Raw genomic sequence first — 24,099 nt, 5'->3', positions numbered from 1 at the left:
TTATATAACATATATATGTAAGATATAAATTGACAAATTAATATTATATTCACAATCAGCCATCTTATTCTTTCTTTTTGTGTATTTTTTTTTTTACACAGGTGCTCCAATTATAATGTCCTCTCCACATTTCTACCAGGCAGATGAGAAGTTTGTTAATGATGTTTTTGGAATGAAACCAAAGAAAGAGTACCATGAAACGGTCCTTGATATCAACCCAGTAAGTGTGATGCAGATTCTTTTGTGTTTTCAATTGTTCACCACTAGAGGTCGCACTGCTACAGTTTGTATGGGATGAGGCTAATTGACCTCTTGGAAAAAAATAAGAAGCAGTTTAAATAATATTACAATATAACAGACCTTCAGTTTTCCACTTTGGGAAGTTTCATTTCAATTGTCTGTGAAAAACACATGTAAATTTCAAATTTCTTTACTTCTGTAAATGTTGATGAACTACATACAGATTTCAGATCTTTTAGAACTACATAAAGATCTCAGATCTTCTAGAGCATAAGTAATTAAAATTACAGCGAATAGGTGGGTACCCAGGTTAGAAGCACGAGTCCTTGGTGTGTCAGACCTGACTCATCGTGTAAGAGTATGTCTGGTCGACCTGCCTATGCTGACTGCATATGAGATGTTGTCTGGCACAGTAACTAAGTGCTACAGCTGGTGGTCGTGGAGGGAGAAGACCCCATGGCTGGTATAGTAGCTTGTGCTTCGACAGACATGGCTTGTAGTCTGCACCCTCCTGAATTTAAGAAGGGCATCGTAACAGTGGCCCTTCCTTCAGTAGGGGCAAAATGGTTAGAAATTTGTAAATATTTTAACTTAAAATAAAATAAAATTGAGATATGGCCTTTTAATGTACCGTGCACCCAGTTGAGTGAATGTGCTGTTTAATAAGTAATGCAGTCTTATGGCTTTGAAATTCTGCTGATAAACTGAGGAGTTTTCAGGTGTCTTTACTCCCCGTTTACTTCAGGATTAACTGTGTTTAACCCACGAGTGTTAACTTGTCACCTACTGTAGCACCTTAGTAACTAAGATTACCTCAGTAACTAAGTAGTCAAAGTCAGACTTCTGGGCCCATTGCTCTCCTAATGAACTCAGGAAGTTTCACCTCAAGAAGCATGGTAGGCCTGTTGGTCTGAAGTCCTGATTGATAAGCAGCCGTTTATAGTGCTGTTGTTCAGATGCCAGTAATTGGGGTTGTACCAGGGACAGAAGTGCTCAAGATAAGGCCCGACGCCTTGTTGTCAGGTTACTGGCACCGATTGATATATTGTGCTGGTGAAGTCCTGCAGGTCCCAGATGAAACCGCTGCTGTTTGTCCTTCTGCACGTACGATGCTGCTAAATTTAGAGCTGCGCTGTCACCACTGTGATCATGATGATCATTACTCCAGTGATTAATGACTGAAGGATAATCTGGAACCCTTCAGTCGGTTTATTTAAAATTATTGGAATCTGTGTCGTTAGTCAGTTGATCAGTTAGCCAGTCAATCACTTCAAATCAGTTGATTACCTTTTTAGTCAAGTGGCCATTTTCTTGTTCAGAAGAGTTGTTAAAGTATTGTTCAGAGTATTCTTTTTATTAATTCATTTTTGATGGATTAATGAACTGTGTGCTGTGTTGAGGGTGGATGTGGCATAGTTTAATTGAGATCAATATATTTGGAGCAATCAGCTGAAAGTTTAATTCTGAATCATAAATGAATTTCCGCATCAGAGTCCAGCAGCCCACATAAACTCTTATCTCTGCTATATAGGCTTTTCTTATCTCTTGCTTTAATTAAGCATGTTGTAGCTTACTGTAATGAATTATGCTGCTGATTGTATTTTGATCGAATATGTAAATAAAAACTTATATTTATGCTTTTTTCTGTATGCTGTGAATGTTAAAACCATCAACAGAGGGCAGTAAAGTTCCTTGTTTGGACATTTTCATTTTAACCATCACATTTTGTACTTTTCAATCAACAGCATATATTCCAATGTTCTTTACTTATTCTTATGTTTTCTTCATGTGTTCCTTATGTAACATTAAATAACAGCAGACATTTTGTTTAGGATGTAGGTTTTAGGCTGTTTAATCCTTATCTGTAACCCTGTACAGTGTACCGCAAATAATGCGCATAGTCTCAAAATAATCTCCCCTCAGCTCACTGGGATTCTTCTGAGGGCTGCGAAACGTCTGCAAGTGAACGTCTACATCGAGAAAATTCCAGTTTTCAGGTGAGCTTTTTATTTTGGAAATGGCTTAGAAGTTGTGGAGGAAAATCCCTTCTTAGGTTCGGTGGGTGAGTCGGTGATGCAAGAATAAAGACTAGAACTTATGATTTCTTCTAATAACCTTTTTATTCTCTTTAATCAATAATCCTTTTCATGTACGTAGGCCTACGGGAGGTCTCTAGTACCATACAGATACATAGAGAGCTTCTTCCCATTATGTTTTTACATCCTTTTTATACAATCAGATCTCCTCCTACCCTGATGTATCTTCCCTTTAAAATAACCAATCCCAGCCTAGGTCAAACATATGTTTCATAAGTTAGTTTAACAATAACTATTATATAATCTTCCATTTTAATCAATGACAGATATTTCACTACACACACTTACAGAGAAATATATATGCATGACTTGAATAAAAAGTATTTGTCCTCATGGTTAACAATTGATCCATCTTCCAGTTTCAAAGTACATGCACTTTACATGCATTCACTACATGCTGTAATCCAACTGAAATATTGACTCATATACATACCACCATGTTCTAACAAACTATGTTTATATCAATGCTGTTGCCGTGATTACTTTGATTTTCATTCATTCATTTTAATAGAATATAATCTATACATTTACTATATATAGCAAATCAGTTCTTTCTAAATTAGTATCCTTTCTCTTCTCTTAACACTCAAAGGTCTTCTGCACAAGACTGTTTCCCACCAGAAGTTACTTACAAAATTCCACTCAAGTAAACGTTTACAATTTTCCCTCCTGTAACTGGGGTTCAAAATTCTTTAGGTAGTATGCATCAGTGTACAAGGAGACCACTGTCTTTCCTTAGTTACAAATAGACATAACACAGAATACCTATTGTTCTTCAGAGATCATCCCATAATCACATACATTTAAGTATATTCTTGATCAGTACAATCTTTCATAAGAAGAAATGTAAAAACATTAAAAGAATGAAGAAAACCCATACTTCCACAAAGTCCGGACCATAATCTGCTGAATGTCCCAAGCTTATGGCCTTCCCGATTCTCGGCCAGCTCTAATCCACTTTAAAGTTCTTCAAAAATAAGTTCTGTTCATATTACATAAAGATGATACCGGGAGTCTTGAAGTCATTTTCATGGCATTAGAGCGGTGTTCATCATGATGCACACTGTGGCCATGTCAAAATGAAAATTAAATAAACCTGATATGTTCCTGATATTTGATATTCCATGACATAAGATAACCAGTTGACTCAATTCACAAAATCCAGCGTTCTAAAACTTTAGACAACCATTAAACAAACAACCCTGATGTCACCTGCGCTTACTCAACAGGGGTTGGCTACTATTTATTTCATGGCATACTCCATGAAGTGGATGTCTTTTCAGCAAACCAGATTGGCAGCCAATGCAGGTCATTTCTTATACTAAAGCACAATTGGAATGAAAGTCCTGGAAATGTGTAAAACATCTCTGCATTAATACACAAACATAAGGAATTTTGTCATGGTGCATAATCATAGTAGGATGAGGTGTACACTTTTTGCCATCTGTCTAAACACGATTCTAATCTATTGTAACAGGATGAATTACATTAGACGAAAGGTAGTGTTGGCATGTGCCGTGTCTTTGCAATTTCCTTTGTATAATATAGACATGGAAATTGGCAGTGCTTCTCCAGGAGATTATGCCAGTAGTTTCTGTCAGGAAGGGGAATGGTTCATGGATACTGCTAGTTATGTAAAAAAATATATTGAAATGACAAAACACCTGGTTAAACTAGGCTGTAATGAAACTCAGTGTTAAATGGTGGTATTTGTATTGGTGTAGTACTGGTGGGGTAGTGTTGTGTACAGTCTGACCAATAACATTCCCCTGTTGCTCATTAAGCACTTTTGCATGTCCCTGATGCAAAGAATTATGTAGTACAGCCGCTAACTGTCGTCCCATTCACACAAACACAGGCAGATAATTCTCATATTTAACTATATTTTAACAATGTTCCACCACTTCGCTGTGTGGCTCAGTTGTACTTTAATTAAACAACACTATTTGTACTCTGACATCACTTTAAAGTGGAATTAAATTAAGAAACCATATAAGGACAGTTTACATGCATGTTATTTATTGGCCACAGTAAAATAATATAATTAAATAATTCCTTTTGTTTTTGAAAACATTATGCAATCCCGTTTAATTAAGTTGCTTTTGCATAGTTCTGTCTGCGTATCTTGAGAGCGCTCTTGCTTTCTTGGTTATTTTTTCCTGTCAAGCATATGTCTCAATCAAAATGGTTTGTAAGAATGTGGTTAACTAATTTAAGAGAAAAGCACAAGACAGTATGTGCCCTACACACTTTAGCAGGTGTGCTAATTGATATAAATCAAATCACCTTTGACCTGTTAAATATAGTGCTGTAAAGTGACATGGGTGGAAGTTTTGGGGGTGGTACCCAAAGGTCAGTGACCTTTGAACTGACCCAACTGCCAAAGTGGACACGAACATGCTGGAGTGGGTTTTACAGCGCTGAGCTGTAAGCGGCAAGTCATGTTTTCCAGAAGGAAATGACTTCTGGGCTTAATCATGTGACGCTGCTTTGATTTGTCAACCCACAAGAGCAGTGTCTGGCTTCCTTGCCATCCCCCCTCTCCTCCGTGGCTGTTTGCGGCTTAGGGTGAATCACGATGCCCTGCAGCTGCCCTGTCATGAAACTGTGGGCGTGCCCAATGGGAGTCCACCGTGGAGAAAGCCTTTGCCCTCTTAAGCCACACGTTCACATTGCTGCCAATAAGCAGTTTGGCAGATACACAGCCACTGTGGTTCAGCCATGTGTCTTCTATTAGAATGAGGGAGGCCGCAGATTTGCAAGTTATTTGTGTGTTGATTTAACTATGGATCATATTCTTTGGGTGCTGAAGGCATTTCAATTTCAGATTCAAGTTAAAGGAAGGTCAACTAAGAAAGTTATAACTGGACAATACTGCTGTACCTCATTAATTAAAATGTACATTTTCATGTAAGGCTTAATTATAATTTATACTTTCTAAATGTCATGTCTCATAAGTTTTACCCATAAAGTTTTACCCGTTGCAGTTAGGAATGTTTCAGCAGGTTCATATTTAGGCTTTTTGTGAAAGTCTTGATTTTTATGTTATTTTATTTCTCCATTTGGAGTAGTCTTGTAGCCAAATCTTAAGTCACTTTATCAGGTAGTGAAGGCCCTTCATACCACACTTGTACAACAGGTGTTCAGCAAGTCCCAAAGCTCAAGCTGGGTTCTTCTGGCCAGCTGTGTTAAGTCTTATCAGGCAAGATTTGTTCTAGTCTAGACTCCAGTCATTTCAACACTGTGCCACTATATGGCATTGTACAGTGCTACTAGCGGCCTGTTTATCACTATGAGTCACCGTTTAGTTTGTTGTTTTTGTCCCTATTTCATTATTGTTTCCAAGTATTAACCAGCAGTGTTAGCAGCTTGCTTAGAGAATGGCCATTCCTCCTGTTTTCCACGCTCAATCAAGCAAAACAAAGCTTAACTGGGACATTAAGCAAATCTGAGCTGCTGTAGCTTTTTCCTGGTAGAGGGCAGCCAACTGAGTAAAAAAGCCCCAGACTTCACCGTGATGCTCTATTTAAGGTGAAAACCTCATAAGATGCTAGGGCATTGTATCTGCAGTAAAATTATCAGGTCATACAGAACGGCCCATGAAGTGATATTGGCTGTTGTGCTTGCACTCTTTTGAGAATGCTGCACAAAAATGCACACTATGTATCTCTTCCAGTTCGTGATGGGTGTGAACAATCATGAAATGCCAAGCATTTTCATTTAGCTATTATGGACTTGTCAAATTCACACAGTACCAGACAGTATCCTAAGGGTGCTTTTTTACTTTTTGTTATCAGCCGTTTGTATTTGTCTGATCTGAACTGAGGAAAAACACAGGCTTTCCAACATTTGTGTGCAGGGCCTTTGGGATATTATTCAGTGCTTGCTGTGCCTTCTCCCCCATATTTCTTCCTCTAGCGCAGTAGGGATGTTTTTCCCCATAAGGAATGTTTGCTTTACAATCTTCCCAGCTGATAATGCCTCCTTATTTATTGGCAAGCTACGGTCTAGTGTCAGTGACTGTTGCCAATATGATATTCTCCTTGTACAAGGGTTTGAGGAAGGGGTGGCTGTCAGTTTTTGTGGAATGAAACCGGGGTGTTCAGTTGAAGGAACTGAAACCGCACTTCCTCTCTCAGATCCAGTACATTCTTCCCCTTTGGACGTGTACATGTTATGACCCTTACTGATAGTACATGAAGTTACATTTTGGTATTGAGTAGATGCCAGTAGCGTAGCTGTCCTCAACTGCACCCCACCCACCAACCCCCCCCCCCCCGCTTCCTCTTGCTTCAGATTGCCCAGTAAACTGTAGATGTCCATATCTAATGTACTTACTTTCCAAGAACACCTGTCATGTACAATGCTTGCATCTTGGTGATGCTGTTGTCAGTATTAATGTGATTTTCAAACAAAACGGCTCAATTCATTTGAAAGCTGTAGTTTTCTTCCTTGTACTAAAATTTTGAGTCAGTTTGATGACTACCTCCTTAGAAAATCTGAGCAGTGTTTGATGGATCCACTTGTTATCTGAGCAGCAGTTGTTTTGCTTACAATTCATGCAAGTAGTAGGACAAATTAGAGGCCATTTTAAACATTGATTTAAAGGTCCAGCAACATTCTCAGAGAATTGCCTTTTTAAATGTAAGGGGAGATAGGGTTAAATCTTTCCTGATCATCATGTGTCTGTGCTAACATTACTTTGCTCTCAATTTCTTTGGATGTAGCTATACTTTATCACATTATGCAGATTACCCATCCGACAAGCCTTCACGTAACAATTCATTTATATAAAACTATACACTTTATATAATACAGCATCCAAATTTTTCATGAATTGTGAATTGAAATTTTAATTTCAATGAATTTGTTTTCTACAGAAGAGCTTGTTGCACTTGAAGAACATATAGGTCAGAGTAATGTTTACTGTGTGGACTGGACTTAACTGGACTTAATGTGTTCATGGCTATGAATAACTCTACAAAATCGGTATTGTACCTTATCAGACCTGTGTTTTGTAGTTGTTCCAGTGGCCTTTGGTATGCACTTGTTGTACGTTGCTTTGGATAAAAGCATCTGCCAAATAAATGTAATGTAATTTAATGCTGTGGAAAATATGAGGAATAAAGGGATCATATTCTCAGAATTTTAATCAGTCAGATCAATTAACACTTAAAATGTTCTGTAATGTCCTAGATGATGATTCCTTTAGATAGGGGGTGACCTTTTTAACTAATTGGCATCAGGGAGGGATATGCTATTACTGACACAAAGTGGCGTAATAAGGTGAATCATTATGTGGCAAGCGTGCATGATTGAGCCAGTCTGGTTCCCATTATCTTGGGTACATTTTAATACAATACTCACTCATCGTCCATATTCACACACAGCCTGCCCTTTTGGCGGGAGCCTGGAGCCTCTCAGAAATCTGCCATTTTCCCGCTGTGGTTAGATCTGGGCTTTTGTGAGTGCACTGTTGGAGATTTTAGCAGTGTTTTTGAGAGTTTGCTGGGTGCTTGCTGTTTGTGGTCAACTGATTAAGCCAGGAACCTACAAAATCCCATTCTACCAAAATCACCAGATTTGACATCCATTTAAGGATTTGAGGATTTGTATGAGCAGCTGAAAATTGCATTTACTTAACGGGATTTAATTTTAGAGAAGCCATTAAACGTAATAATTGTTTTGGGACGTTTCTTTCTTCTGCCTAATAAACGGAGAAGCAGAAATATACACCTCTGATACTGCAATAGTATCATTCAGTGAAGCCGTGAGGTGTTCAGCTATTAAGAGCGAACACAAAGGTTGTAAATGGCTGATGTTTTAGATTGATTAGTTTGTGCTGCAGCGGCAAATCTCAGGATTGATTACAAATGATTGGCAGTTACCAAAGAGTTATTCATTTTTAATGTTATCTCTGGACTTTACTCCTTTCAATTACAAATGGACAGTGCTTATCAGTATTGTTTTTAAATGATCATGAATGTGCAGTAAATTTTATTTTTCTGGTATGTTAAGGATGTTCACAGTTAATGCTTGAATTAAAGTAAGGAATGTTACTGCTATAGAATTGTTATCTTGAAGATTATGCCCTATCTTAAAATTTAGTATCTGTAAAGTAGTATTTTACTGTGTAAAAATTTTATTTGTGCAAACATGGCTTTTTATGAGTTGAAAGATTGAATAGAGCTTGCAAAATTCAAATTAAGCTTTTTACTGAACTGAAACTGAATACTGGAAAAACTTCATACCAATTCAAATTATGAAACACAAAGTCAGTTCTCATATTATGATATGCTATAATTGTCTTGTCTGTGGTTTCCTTTAAGAAGTCCTGCCCCTTAATGTTGCAATTCCCTGTGCTGGTCTAGGGGTATGTGTATACTGCAGTGCTGAATTATTTTGGATTTTCAGTTAATTGAATACTTACCTAAAAAAATGTCTCTTCCAGCTGGTTAGCAGAGTCACTGGGTTGCCATGAAACCTTACAGCTACTGAATATCCTGCATTGCATATTATAGCTATTTGCCAAAGCAAAATCTGTATTGTTAAAAATGTATCGTTATTCCAATTTATTAGGCGATTGGCGCATACTGTACATGCACCTTGCCATCTTCAGGTTGGAAGATTCATGTGTAGGGGGCATTTGGGATGATAATATGGTGAAGACATAGGGAAACTTAATTCTTAATGTCCATTCTGAGAGTGGAGAGGCAGATGTGGAGTGGCCCAGATCAGTTTCAGTGGAATGACGTGTGTCTTCAGCTAAATCAGGACATTACAAGGGGAAAGAGTCTGCTTTGGCAAGTGAACTACTGTAGTTGGCAGAGCAGAGGATCCATTTTGGGTGCAATTGAATACTGCATCACATAGTCAGGGATACCAGTATAGTATATAAATAATCAGCATAGCGTGGAAATGTACGGGCTCCGTATTATACCGCCAGGGTTAAACCACAAGGGCTAAAGTTGGCGATAAGCTGAGGGTGGCAATAAAATGGCAGTGGGTGTTTAAATGGCATATGATGCGCTATATAACTTTATTATTTCACAGGACTGCAGTGCTTTATTTCTTAAGAAGACTGATATGCTGTATTCATCTTACCAGCATTGTTTTTGCCAACGTATGTGCTACTGTGGCTTTACCAGTAGACTGAACAGTCTTTGAGCAAAAGCACTTCTCACCAGTTCATAAGTCTTTCTTTTAAAACGTTTTAGGTAACTTTTACCTTTCTTTGGTGAACTGTAGAACCACAAGTTTTTTCCAAATATGAATGCTTTGGGTAACGCTGCTTCTTTTGATGTGTCTCGTTCAAAGTTAAGACATTTCTCATGCATAGAATATATTGCTGACAAGTTTTGGACTTTGCAACGATGGGACGGGTGTCCAAATACGATCAGACATTCTAAATTATGCAGAAAAATAATATGGGATGAAAATATGGATGGAAAATATGGGATGGAAATGAAACAGGGTGTGGGAAGTTATTTCATCAATAGTAACCCTTCATCTGAAGACAAGTTGAGGCATATGAGCTAAAGAATAGAACCTGGATCACAGAGAGGAGTGTAATATTTAGGTGAAATGTGAGTTCTGGCATGTTCTTTTTTCCTTTTTTCCTTTGCAGCCAAACCGGTAATGTCCAGACACTGGTATTTCCTGTGATGTACCTCAATGAGGTAAGACTTCCATTTTCATTGTTGCTTTGTTTGGAATTGCAATTAATTTCTGAAGTCATTGTCACACCTCAGGGCGGGGACCTGGGAATAAGCTGATAGGAATCGGACAAAGATGTGAAGAACATGGCTGCTGAGTACATGATTAGAAAACACGGTTGCAATGCGAGAACAAAATGGTGGGCTATAAATAGTAACCATTTAAAGCAGGATGTTAGCCCCACTCATGTTGGCCAAATGGAGGAAAGGTTACTTTGTTGGAAGAAGCAAACTTCTGAGTTTATTTAGTGGACTAACTAGATGCTTCAGTGTGGTTTGCTCTTCTAAAAGCCAACCTCTGAGCACGCACCATATAACCCACATTGCTCAACCACACCGCTCAACCACACTGCTCAACCACGCCATTCAACCACACCACTCAACCACACCGCTCAACCACACTGCTCAACCACGCCATTCAACCACACCACTCAACCACACTGCTCAACCACACCACTCAACCACACCGCTCAACCACGCCATTCAACCACACTGCTCAACCACGCCATTCAACCACACTGCTCAACCACGCCATTCAACCACACTGCTCAACCACGCCATTCAACCACACCGCTCAACCACGCCATTCAACCACACTGCTCAACCACGCCATCCAACCACACCGCTCAACTACACTGCTCAACCACACCATTCAACCACACTGCTCAACCATGCCATTCAACCACACCGCTCAACCACACTGCTCAACCACACCATTCAACCACACCGCTCAACCACGCCAGTCAACCACACCGCTCAACCACACCGCTCAACCACACTGCTCAACCACGCCAGTCAACCACACCGCTCAACCCCAACCTTGTGTAAAAGCAGTGTAATACATACCATATCAGGGCTTTCAACATTTCTTCCCATTGGGGAGTTTTTTTTGCCTTATGTACCTGCTATTTGGGGGTTGAGGCCTGGTGTTTGCTCTGTTTACTCTTTTTGCTCTGTCTCTTGCCTTGCTACTCCGTAAAGTGTCTTTGAGACAGTTCTCTGTAAAAAGCGGCATACAAATAAAATAAAATTGAATTGAATATCAACATTTTGAAAGAAGCCACTTTCCACATTGTTTGGCTGCCAGGACTAAGCAAGTGCGTTCAGGCAAGATGATTAATGGATTGTTTTTGCATGGAATTATCCATCGAGTTCTTTTTGTATGTGTAAAGGCCAATCGAGATTCAGCTTATGTAATACTGCAGAGTCTGTTTTTGATACTGTAGATCCAAACCTCATGACTTCCTGAAAACATGTTTTTATCTTACGGGAACCCTTGAGAAGTTAAGGCCACTTCCCAGGATAGGGTGGCCTCGGTGCTGTGGTATTTGTACAGAGGCTGCAACTTCCCAGCAGGAAGCTGCCGGCATTGTTTCCCCAGATGATGAGACTTAATTTGGCTCAATGGTGGTGGTCCATGGTGAAGATCGCGATGTTCCTTGTGATCCCCCCCGCCTCTTCCCTGTCTAGAGCGTGACTATTGATGAGGAGTCGGCCAAGAAGGTGAGGGCGGTGGTCACCAAGGGCGACGTGGTCGTCAACATACCCTTCATGCTGATTGGCCTGGGCATCCTGATAGGCATAGTCTTCACGGTGCTAATGTGCTGTCAGCGAGGCCCTGAGGTGAGCTGCGGTCATGTGACGCTCTTATTGGACCATTTCTCATACTGTGTGCCCAGCCCATTTAAGTGCCATCAATCTCTGTCAACTTGGGAAAGTTGATTGGCACTCCTCACATTTGAATGTGGGCCTTCATTTTTGACTTGAGCACTAATTGAACAATAATGAATAGTGGGTTGGGAGCAATATAAAATAGTCTATATATGTCACCCTGAATAAGTACTTATTATTAATATAAAGCTATTATTATGATTATTTTTTATTATTAAAAATATTTAAATTTTAATATTTTTAGTGCTGCTGCTGCTATCATCATCATGATTGTTGCCATTACCACTACCTTTACCTTTGCCACTACCACCATCTAAGTATAGCGTGACCTTGTATTGGCCTTGGGATTGGCTGCATTTCCAGGGTTCACTCATTTTTGACTGACTGGGCTGGATGGTGATTCTTTGTCCTGTTTCTTTCAGTCCACTGCATCAGAACGGCAACCCCTCCTAAGCTCATCCTAACGGCGTCAGGGAGGAGAAGCTGGGAGACCGAGGTCACTGTGGTCTCCCCATTGAAGGTGCCAGGTGGAGAAAGCACTGCTCCAGCAACCATTGCCTCACTCAACTAATAGTGTTTCTTGCATGTTACTGACATTTCCCGAGGATTAGAAGGGCCAATGTACTGGGCAATCTCCACGAGCTGATGTGCTCCAAAGAATGTTTCTAATACAGTGTGTCATTTTATTCTTTTAACCACACACATGGTAGGTCCACATGGTGGTGATAACTAAGAGACTTTCATCAGTGTTTTATATCCTTTTACCATTTTTACCATTTTTTGCAGCTTTTTGTTATACCTGGGTCCCAGAGATTTACATTTTCGAAATGACTAGTATTGGAGGATTCTTTCCCAGAATGGAGATGTTGAGTGCTTGGAACTTAGCCTGACAGCTATCGGTTCACCAGACAATCCTAGTGGATTTATGTCTATGAGTTATGATGCCATCTTGGAGATGGAAGTTTTAAGCGAACACTGTCAGTGTGGTCCTGCAGAAAGTGGCTTACAAACTTTGAACATACCACAGTGTAGTAATCATTCTGAACAGGAGGTAAATCATGCATTAGAAGCAAAGATTTTGAAAGATAATATATTGTGTCATTAATTTGACATTTCAGATAGTTTGGCTCTTGTTCTTTTTTTACTCATTGATAGCAGGCAAGTTGAAGGTTTGAATCCTTTTTTTAAGGTTTGAATGCTTCAAGAGTTCCTGTTAATGAAAGTGATGCTTGTTGTACATCATTTGTTTGCACTTTAAGGGTATTATAACCACTTTGACAGGGATTTTAATGACTTTGAAATTACTTTTTTCATTTGAGAAAGCAGATTTCTAATAGTAGGGTTTACTGTTTTCCCTTAGGAAATAACCTGTTCAGATGAATGTCTGTCTTTGCTGAATATAGAATGAACAGGTAAATGTATTCGGAATTCAAATAAAGAAGTGGAATTAGGGATGTTTATAAGAACATTGATCGATTAATTTTATTGATTAAATGGTAAAATTTCGAACCGTTCCAATGAATAGCCTAACGTTTGCGATTAGATTTTACATTAGGAGACGTTTCTCCGTCTTTAGACCCCTCGACTGGAGGAAAGTTGCCGAGTCATGGTTCCCTCGACTGGCAGCATTCGCAAAACGTCATTTGCCCATTCTTAGAACTCCGTTGCCATCTGAGCACGTGTTTTCAGCTGCCAATCTCACCTTCAGCAGACTGCACACCAGACTGACCCCAGAGCGCTCATGCTCATATTCCTGTAAGAAAATGCTTAGGTATTAAGTTAGCGAATGGTGTTACGGCTGCATGTTACAGACAGGAATATAGCCTATCAGCGATCTTTTGTTGGGGGTTTCACTGCACTTCTGTTTTATACTTTTACTTACCTTTTTATTTTCTGCACATCAAGAGGCCAACTTTACAAAGTGGGGAACTTGCTACCATTTTGTTAAATGAATAGCCTACCACTTTCACTACAGAATACACTATTAAATAGATCCATGTGTTTTAAAAAAAAATTTATTATAAGAACTTGTTAGCAGCTACAAGTGAAAGACAAAAAAAACCAAAAGCAGTTAATTTGTTTATTACCGAGTTAAGCATTAATAAGCAGCATTAATAAACAATATATTTTATCACCATCGCAGTGGTGATAAAAGTCTCAGTGGTCCCTCCTCTCCTGTGCAGATTGTCTGTGAATCTGTGTTTGTGTAATTTTGTTTCTTCTCATTATGGCTTCAATACACAATGCAAATCCTGTTTTAATGATTGTTTGAGCATGTCTTGATTAAACCTTTCCGATTATACAACTCATTAACTGGTAGGCCTATTTTAGTAGATATTAGGCTGATGAGTTAAATCATTATTAATTGATTAATGGGCTCCAAAGATTGATCAAAAGAACTGTACAAAATTTGCATCCCTAATTGGAATGTAGTAGTTTACATTGTACAGTTATAAACAGGCACTTGCAGTCATTTGAAGTGAGACAGACAATATTCCCCATGAATGAATGTTTTAAAAATTGACCCTAACTTTTTTCTTGTTCATATTAATTCTGGGGGTATATACAGTAAAAGTTGCCAAAGGTGGAATCATTTTGACAAAGAGTCCAGTCCAGAGCCTCATTTAATTTTTTTTCTCTAAATCAAACGCTCAGCCCCGTCCTGTAGAACAGAACGAAACTCCATTCCAGTATAATTTACCTGTCTGATGGGTAGGGGAGTCTGTTTTTATTTTTATTTTTTGCTTTACTACATGTATCTGAACCATGAGAAAGAAAATCTCTCAACAAGACCTTTGTTTATTAAGGAAGCAGGAAAATATTGGGGTCATTCAGGAATCAGACGATAATATATTAATGCAGACTTACTGCTATCGACTGTTGAAAGTTATCGATACTGCTATCGGCAGTTGTTATCGATAAGATAGGATTATGGCTGATATGCAAATTTAGTGAAAATGTCATGCCTTGATCATAGTCATCTGAAGTACTTGTCCAAAAAGTTTTTAAAATTTTCATAAATTGATGTTTGTGCCCATCGACTTCTTCATGAATGTTAGTTTTTATATCTGCCCCCTCCCCACCCTCCTACCATTTTTTTCCTCTAGCGGTTTCCCTCTCCTTAGGACATCATTGTAAATAAGAATTTGGTCTTAAGTGACTTGCTTGGTTGAATAAATGTAATAAAATAAATGAATAATTAAGTAACTGTGGAAAATTGCAGGGTGCATTTGTAGTTACAATGGAAAACGGGGAGGTATCCGCATCAGCCAAAATATGCAGTTAAATATTGCCTATTAATATTGGCCCCAAGAATTTCCTTGTCATACAGCCCTACTTCTTCATTGTTGAAAAATTACCTAAAAACAATAAAATGAAGAATGTAAAATGGGGGTAAAAGTTAAGTATTCTCAAAGACTATGTTTCTGCAGTTCAGTCCTTCTACATTCAGCCGTTACTACGCAACATGCAGTGTTCAACCTTGACCAAATGCTATAAATGTATACTTCCATATATATATCCACCCCCAAATTGCATATAAAATAATAGCTGTATCAATACCAAATGAAGATAAAAACATTCACTGCATGTTAAATAAATAACTCTAAACTCTAAACAGTGATTTTGGCTGCTTTTACCGTTCACATGTTTGATGATATGGCTTAATACATTTCACAGAAGGCATTGTGTCGTTCAAACAGTTACTGATGTAAATATTATTTTTTGTGAACTCTTTGTGACTTCTCTTTTATGCCCTGCAGATCATTAGATTTTTCTGTCTCGACCCATGCCAGTCTGTTTCACATAACAACCCAGTGTTTTATTGCTTTCAAAACCAGTACATGTTTTATCAGCTGTGGCACGGTGTTTAATAATCATGTATTTTTCCCTTCTTCTTCAAGCGTGTGCACTACCATTGTAACAATAAAAAAAACAAAAAAAATATTTTAACATGTAATATTTACATTTTCTGTATACAAATTATTGCAAACTCTTAACATATTTACAAATAAATAAAGGCTGTATTGACACAGTGTACATCCCCTAGTTACTGTGTGTGCAAAGATTTTTGATAAACAGGAAACTGCTCTGGTTTTCTCATTTAGAAACGCCTTATTTAGAGGAATGACCTCTAAACTCAGTGAAAGTGGTGTTTGTGTCAGCACTCTTTCAGATTTGTACAAAGCTGCTGATGATTCCAAATGTATTTGAACTATAAAACTGACATCACTTTTTGACATGCACATGTGTATGAATAGAAACATTTCCCTTCAAGCATATTTTTACACAAGCGGACTATTCGGATATAGACCACAATTAATTCACTCTACAGTACATTACAGGCTGGAATTTGGTACATTAATCAACAAGCATTGTGCTGGTGGGTCACACATTATCATTTTCAGCATCTAGATTATGGAACTTGTGTACTTGTGATGTTTTTAACCCATTTGTGTTTAATATAATACTGTGGCAAACAAAGGCAAATTGGTCTGGAAGGATGTCCAACTGCAGAATTCCACTTTTTAGTTTTCCTTTGCTTATAAAATCCATCAAAGATCATTGTAGCTGTAGCATCTCTTCTCTGGCTTGATCAATTAAAAGCTGCTTCTTCTGGAGGCAAGGCTAGCAGAAAGGGTCGAGGTTCTTTCATTTAAGATGCAAACACTCGGAAGGAGCAGGCTCGATCCCTACAGAGACAAACATAAAGCATGGGCACATTACACAGGGTCTCATGTGAAGCTGTATGATGACTGTTACAGTACATTCAGAATTCAAAATATATTGTGACAAGGAAAAAACACTTATGTTACATTACAGGCATTTAGCAGACGCTCTTATCCAGAGCAACTTACACAACTTTTACATAGCATTTTACATTGTATCCATTTTATACAGCTGGATATATACTGAAGCAATTTTGGTTAAGTACCTTGCTCAAGGGTACAACGGCAGTGCCCTACCCGGGAATCGAACCTGCGATCTTTCGGTTACAAGCCCAGTTCCTTACCCACTGTGCTTATGTATTTCAAAGACCTATAATACAGTTTGTTTTAATAACAGAATAGCTTAATAGAATATATTATTCCTTACTTTTGTGTGGATATATGCTTTCTTTAAGGTGCTTTTTAAAGTGTTTTCCTGGTAATTCTCAGTCAATAAAAGAAAACCGTTGTCTGACATTTTTATTTGCATCGAGAACAAATTCTATGCTATCCTTTTACTGATTTTCTGAAGGAGATCAGTTGCCATTAAAGAGGAAGTTTGCCCAACCATATTTTATGTTGTTTGCATGAATCAGCTTTCCCACCCACTTAATGTCCCCTAAAAACCCCATAGAAATGTGCCTTTATATTATAATTTCTGGAGAATGTGGAACAGAACACTTCAAGTAATTCCAGCTAATTGTGATATGAACTATGATTTTATGAGCATTTAGTGTAAGGGCTGTTTTCAGTGAGGAACCATGGCTTTCATCATCATTGTAGTATTTCTGTCTTTAAAAAGGCTTTATGTTTAACAGTGAAAAAAGGCATAACTATTTTTAACCTATAAAGCTTTTTACAAAAAGGACTGAATGATGGAAAAAAAAAAGGAAAAGAAAAAAAGTCCTGTCTTCATTTTGTATCATTGGAGTCATGTGGTCTGTGCGGGTCTGTGGTGTCTTTGAGGTTTTCAATTTTAGGTTTGGTCAAAGCACTTGTCTACCTAGCAGAGGTCACTGAAGGTGTGCATTCCAAGGGTCCCGGTCCCTCTTTTCTTGGGTTCAGTTGCATGTCGGTGTTGGGGGACACTGAACTCACCTGCAGTACTTGGTCCCACATTCCGAGTGCTCCCGACAGCTGGCACCCACGGGCCTCAGGGTGTTCCAGCGCCACAGCAGGGACCGCTTAGCGCGGTAGATCAGGTCTGTGCCCCACTCGTCTGGCACAGGGGCCATCTGTACCTGCAGGAGCACATGCACACACACATGGGTCAATGCTCTGGCTCCACCCATAAATCAGGCTTCCTCTTCAGACATTGGTCTGCTCTCCTTGTACTACCACAATGTACAGTGCGAGGATTCTCAAAGCCAGACTGAGAAAGTCCACCCTGTTGGCGCTGGAACTGTGTCAAGATTAGAACATCTAGTACACAGCATTTTTGTCTTGATAAACAACTCGTTACAACCGGCAGTGTGCAGAGGAGGTTTGGTGTACACAGTTGTGCATTTAATTCTGGTTTTAAATTATGCAGCATCAAAGCCTTGGTAAATAAAAAAATACTGACTCAGCTTTTGAGCAAGATATAGGCACTTTAGTCCTTTTGAGCGAGGTACTTAACCTGTATTGCTTCAGTATACATCCCACTGTATAAATGGATGCAATGTAAATGCTATGTAAAAGTTGTGTAAGTCGCTGTGGACAAGAGCATCTGCTAAATGCCTGTGATGTAATGCACGCCACTGCTGTACTCTCCTGCAAAACCTTAACTATTTTACACCCTACTGGCCACACAGTACTGCAGCACTGCTAGCAATGGTGACAAGTTGTAATGTTACTGATATACATCTAGCCTCCTCTGGTTTCAGTGCCAGAACAGATGGCTCAGAGTCTTGGCTACAAGACATGGACTGTAAATACAGAAATGTGTGCAAGGGTTACATTAATCTTTAATCACAAAACATACCATCCGTTATTAATGAACAATGTGTTTAAATACAAAAAAACACAAGCAAATGCCTGAACTCCTGTACAAAAATGCAATAGAACACTGACATACACAGGATGTTTACAGCTTTCCAAAGAGTTTTGAGTGGCATCCTATCAACTACCCTGTAAAAGGATTCCATATTGAAAAGGAAGAAGTGATAAAGTCTTACCTGCAGGACACAGACCAGGGACAGGAGAAAGAACGTGGCAAAGAGTTTACGGAGTAGAGTCCTCATGTTTGGCTTCTTGGGAGTTGTGAATTGAACTACAGTAAAACCGGATAAGTGGCTGGCTTTATATTAGAAAGCATTATCTTCTGATAACGTCCAGGTCAATGAGCAAAGGGCGCACTAACCGTGGAGATGATGCCGATTCCACGTCTCCTATTCCTCAGACCTTTTGCCACCATAATTGGCAGTCTGTGAGACAAGGTATATCAAAACACATCATGCATCCAGATACATTGTGATCTTGCAAAGAATGGCAGATGCCCTAAAGTGTGTAGGTGAAGAGTCTGAAATCATAAAGCTGTTAGAATGTTTGGAGCAGTGCAATAGATTGCTTCTCTTCCCCAGCTGCGCATATGCACAGCAGTCTCTGATTAATCTGGCTGCGCATATGGACAGCAGTCTCAGATTAATCTGGCTGCGCATGTGGACAACAGTCTCAGATTAATCTGGCTGCGCATGTGGACAGCAGTCTCAGATTAATCTGGCTGCGCATGTGGACAGCAGTCTCAGATTAATCTGGCTGCGCATGTGGACAGCAGTCTCAGATTAATCTGGCTGCGCATGTGGACAGCAGTCTCAGATTAATCTGGCTGCGCATGTGGACAGCAGTCTCAGATTAATCTGGCTGCGCATGTGGACAGCAGTCTCAGACTAATCTGGCTGCACATATGGGTAGCATTCTTTGATTCGGTCCCCTTTTCAGCCTGGTGACACGTGACCTCAGCTGTGACACAGGATCCCATTATAACGCAGCTGTACTGACCTGTCTAGAGAAGCTATGTCTTAGATTGCGCAACTACTACATGTGACAGGATTCCATGGCTTGCTGCAATTTGATAATCTCAAACTTCCACAGAAAATAATTCAAATAAACAGCCATGTCTATGTATTTATGGATACAATATGTGCATATGCATGTGTATATGTATGTGCATGTATGTGTGAGTGTGTTTGTGTGTGTACATGCAATGTTAGCACAGGTAACTTTGCAATACAGCCATTGCAGAAGTAGCAAACAATCAAATAATCACAACCATAATCTAGTACATTAGAATTAGCATGGTCTCCTCGTGTTTGCGTTGGTCTCCTCCGGGTACTCCAGTTTCCTCCCGCACCAAAAGACATCAGGTTATGTATACTTCTGCCATTGCCCTTGACGAAGGCACTGGCCTTAGCACAGAAGTTGGTCCCCAGGCACTGTACTGTGGCTGCCCACTGCACCTAAGTATCTAGGATGGGTCAAACGCAGAGGACTAATTACCCCCACAGTGTTCAATAGGGTGTATTTTATCTCATTGTGTCTTAATGAACTGCATATATGAAGCTATACTTTGTGTTACTAATCTTCTTCATCTATGACAGAAATTTAATTAATAATGTCATTGTACAAGCTGCTGTGGAGTTACCTGTATTCTGTTACCTGTATTTTTGCTTTATATGACAAAGCTCCAAATGCCCCTATACCAGCCATTTAAAGCTGGCAGGTCATCAGAAACTTCTGTGATACTTAAAATGCCCTTAATGGCACATAAAAACAGTCTAGGCCAATCAAAAACATTAAATCTGAAACAATATATTTTTAAAACCCAGAAAGTTAACTATCCCTCCAACCTTCCAAATGTTACTGACATCTCTAAGGCAACAGAGGGCAGTGTTAGTATCTAAAAGCTAGCTTTGAATAGCTCCCTTCACAGTGCAAACTGAATGAATGTCCATATCACAATGTACGCATTTTTAACGCCTGTGCATTTCATCCTGCTATATTCAGAGGAATTGTTATTTCCAAAGAGTCTCTCATTTACAAACCACATGTAATGAAAAAGCCACCAGCAAAAGCTCATGCTCACAGCACTGAGAAGAATTCACACAACAGTCTGTATCTGAATTGGCCAGTATCACTCACCTAGTTACGAAGCGATCGTTTCTCAGAAGGAGAGATTCTAATTAAGCCCAATGTGTCTTGGCAATGCCATTATGTGGCTTATGATGGAAAAAAAATTGGACAACAAATGCCAGCAACACAAATGAGGTCATTCAACAGTCCATAGTGTACATACATATTTGTGAATGCATATATAAACACTTAATATAACAAATAAAATGGGATATTAATCAATTGCAAGCAGCAATTCTCGGGTCTGAGTGCAAGTAGGCAACCAAAAGACATCACACACACACACACACACACACAGTCAATATAAATAACTGTGTTCATAAGCCATGAGTGGGAGTATTGTGCATGTGTCAGCGGAATAAATGTCTACTTGTTCTAAAATATCAGGGGATTTCCATCATTCACACTTTGGATTTATTTATAATTTTTCTTTTTTTTTCCACGTCTCATTTTTCAGAATGAGCAGCATTATTTCTACCACATTGGGTACAGCTTATTTAAATTATTAGCTGAGATACAATGAAAAAATATGTATCTGAATATAACAAATATTTATGTCTATGTGAAAACAAGCAATCACAAAATATATGGCAATGTGATAGGAGGTTGGTCTTTACAGGGCTGGAGGAAGGCATTTGCTTCAGCTTTGGGATTGGCTTTTAACCTTTGCCAAGATGCCACTTCACCCCCTGTCCCCTCAGCGTGATTCAAAAGGTTAAAAAAAACCTCAACTCGCAACTCTGAATTGCACTTGACATCACATGAGAGAGAAAACAGAAGAGCCAGGTTCTTTGTGCGTAGAGTTATCAGGCGGAGCATTGTTTCTAATGCTGTAGCATGTAGCTTGCAGGCAAGTATCCAGGAAGCTTTTGTTTTTGTTTGATGCTATGCATACAGTCTAACTGCTCTGTGCAATGCAGTGGGCGTGGCAAAGCATGGAGTCAGCAGTGGCAACTGTCCTGGAGGAACCCCTGGAGCTGTAAGAGGCAATACTGTTAGTGTGAATGGCTGTACAGTAAGCATAAATGCAGTGTGAGAATCTTTATGAGTCTTACAAGTTTGAAAGACCATTGATAAAAACCAAAAGGCTTCCCAGTGACTCACCTTCCAGAAAATGGGTTTATGAAGACGTACTGGTCATTGTGTTTTGACAGAGGAAGGACGGACCCCCATTGTCTAATATTGTCTTTGGTGCCATAGTGCCTCCTCAGTGCGTCAGCCTGTGGATTCCACGGCCGAGGACGTTTTGTCAGCCTTTCATAGAACTGAACAAAAATGTTGCCGCTCCATGACTGGAATTATTTAAAGAAAGCTGACTGCCCTGAAAACTTAATGCATTGCTGATGGCAGGGTATGCATGCACGATGTTACAATAGTTTTAGTGTTGTATTTCATATTCTGTTAATTCAAAATAAAGGATAAAATATCTGTTCATGCACACAACCTTTCTTCTACCATAAACCTATTCCCTGGTCACTTCATTTCAATGGAATGTGTAGCTATAACTGAGAGCAGATCTCCTGGGTGTCCAACTAAAGCACTAATCTTTAATGCTGTGACACATTCTACAGTCCTGGAATTGGATCATGTCCATGCCAATGCCAGTGCAGACTGTGGGCATGTGTCTGGTTGGGGGATGTATGAATGACTGCAGCACTGACCAGTGACAAAGGGCTTTATTCAGTAGGATTTCCACCAATGCATCACACAATAGGCAACTCTTCTGGCCAATAAGATACGTGCAGTCTGTGCATCAAAATTGCAATAGGCCAATATGGAAAAATTACATATATAAATAATAATAATCATAATGATCATCATCATCATCATCACCTAACCAAATTGTCATGATGGCTTAAAGTTTCTGTTTGGAAATAAATAACTGATGTTTTCATTCATTAAGCTTGTGTAATCAGTAATTTTAAATTATGAAAGTAAAAATCAATTCATTCAGAGATTTCATGTGATGGAGGAATGAGATATGTGATGAGATGTACACTACTTGTTGTCAAGGAAGAGAATTCCTTCTTAGCTTCACGGCATACAGAAGCACCTCAAAGTAACCACAAACCTGTCCTTGAAACAAACTCATGTTTTGTCTTCAAACAAGCAAGATGTTTGTGTTTCAAAATAGGCCTTGGCAACCTCCTTCAAGCCTGCAATTAGCCCCAATCCATGAAATGAATAGAGCAGTTTGGTCAATGAACAAACAAGTTATTTAGTATACTGTAAACATACACACACATACACACAGTATACACAGTACATTTAGGCATTTAGCAGACAGTCTTAGCCAGAGGAACTTTCACCAACTACATATACAATCCATACAGCCATTTACTGAAGCAATTCATGTTACATACCTTGCTCAAGAGTACAATAGCAGCACAGCAGCAGGGAAATGAGCCCACAATCTTTTCATACCAAGCCCAAGCCCAAGCATACTACACTAACACACCACAATATGCGCAATTTACATATACCTTACACATAAACTTGTATATTATGAAGTTTATACACATGCTGAAGTGATCTAATATCCATGATGTTCATGCCAATCCTTGATTCTTTGAATTAAAATGATCCCTTTCAGCAGCCTTTCTGCAAATGCAATACATGAATATGTGGCATTCATGAATGGCCACTAGGTAGATTTTAGTAAAAGATTCAAAGTACAATGAGAGGTGCCTGCATTGTGAGTCATCTAACCTAAAAATAAAGCAACGTATTGTTTACCTTGCTTGATCTCTTTTATGATACTGTAAAAGCAAACATGATATTTGTTTGCCAGCTCCTGTTTCACTGGGAACAGCATTGAGGGCCAGACCTTCAGTTCTAAATGAATTAGAAAAGTTATTTTAATTTGGTACTAGGTCACATTCTCCAGACAAAAGTAAAAGGCCAACATTTAGCCTAATGCACTGTAGCTAACAAATGATCAGGCTAATGTTGGCTATGAGTAACTATTGTGTTAATAGGCCTATTAGGCTACTTAAGCAAGACAATTATCTAATTAGTTCAATGATATGAACGAAGGAAGCAGACAAAACTCAGTTACTCCCATTTATGACATTTACTTTCCTTGGGTCAATTCAGCAAGCAAACAACAGGAACATCTTCATGGTGTTTTTTTTACTTGGTAATGTATGGACGAAAATCTGTTTTCATACTTAAGTTGCTCTGGCAAAGAGCATTTTGGAAATGGCGTAGTCCACATGAGAAAATGGTATAAATTTACCTTTTAATTTCCAAAATTTCCAAATACTTATACAGCAAACTGAAACGAGGTGTGAGATGGTTGAGTGAAGTGGTCAACAGCCATGTGAACTTCAACAGTCCGGTCTAGAAGCTCCTCTCTGATCACAGGACCCACAAAATGGTATAATTCCCTCCCCAACTATAGGCTACTTTTACCTGATCAGTCTGACATCTTGGGAATCCACAATCATTGCTGCTAGCTCACAGTAGCACGGCTACTTCAACAGCCCGTCTTTTCACTTTAAAAAGACCTTGACAAAGATTAAGAAAGAAGCCACTGCACGTTTGCCCAAGGGTATGAAT

At 39.1% G+C, this 24,099-nt stretch overlaps 2 protein-coding genes across 2 annotated transcripts in view; one reads left to right on the top strand and one right to left on the bottom strand.

Annotated features, from left to right (window-relative positions):
- Positions 1–15,656, top strand: part of scarb2c (scavenger receptor class B, member 2c) — a 22,524-nt gene extending 6,868 nt beyond the window's left edge. The window contains exons 8-12 of the mRNA XM_035390552.1: positions 102–220; positions 2,164–2,237; positions 9,964–10,015; positions 11,522–11,674; positions 12,145–15,656. Of these exons, the coding sequence (XP_035246443.1) occupies positions 102–220; positions 2,164–2,237; positions 9,964–10,015; positions 11,522–11,674; positions 12,145–12,186 (440 nt within the window). The 3' untranslated portion in view covers positions 12,187–15,656. The remainder of the gene's footprint in view (positions 1–101; positions 221–2,163; positions 2,238–9,963; positions 10,016–11,521; positions 11,675–12,144) is intronic.
- On the bottom strand, positions 15,456–24,090 carry LOC118212565 (liver-expressed antimicrobial peptide 2). The gene is made up of 6 exons (XM_035390553.1): positions 23,777–24,090; positions 23,275–23,373; positions 18,770–21,803; positions 18,585–18,679; positions 17,527–17,669; positions 15,456–16,413 (listed from the first exon to the last, which is right to left on the bottom strand). The coding sequence occupies exons 4-6, from the start codon at positions 18,648–18,650 to the stop codon at positions 16,377–16,379; spliced, it is 246 nt and encodes an 81-aa protein (XP_035246444.1). The 5' UTR covers positions 18,651–18,679; positions 18,770–21,803; positions 23,275–23,373; positions 23,777–24,090; the 3' UTR covers positions 15,456–16,376.
- Positions 24,091–24,099: the final 9 nt, after the last annotated feature.

This window comes from Anguilla anguilla, chromosome 14 (genome assembly GCF_013347855.1).
Source record: "Anguilla anguilla isolate fAngAng1 chromosome 14, fAngAng1.pri, whole genome shotgun sequence".
NCBI classification, from domain to species: domain Eukaryota; kingdom Metazoa; phylum Chordata; class Actinopteri; order Anguilliformes; family Anguillidae; genus Anguilla; species Anguilla anguilla.
Note: the sequence above shows the minus strand (reverse complement) of the source record. Positions and strands in the feature narration are given on the sequence as shown.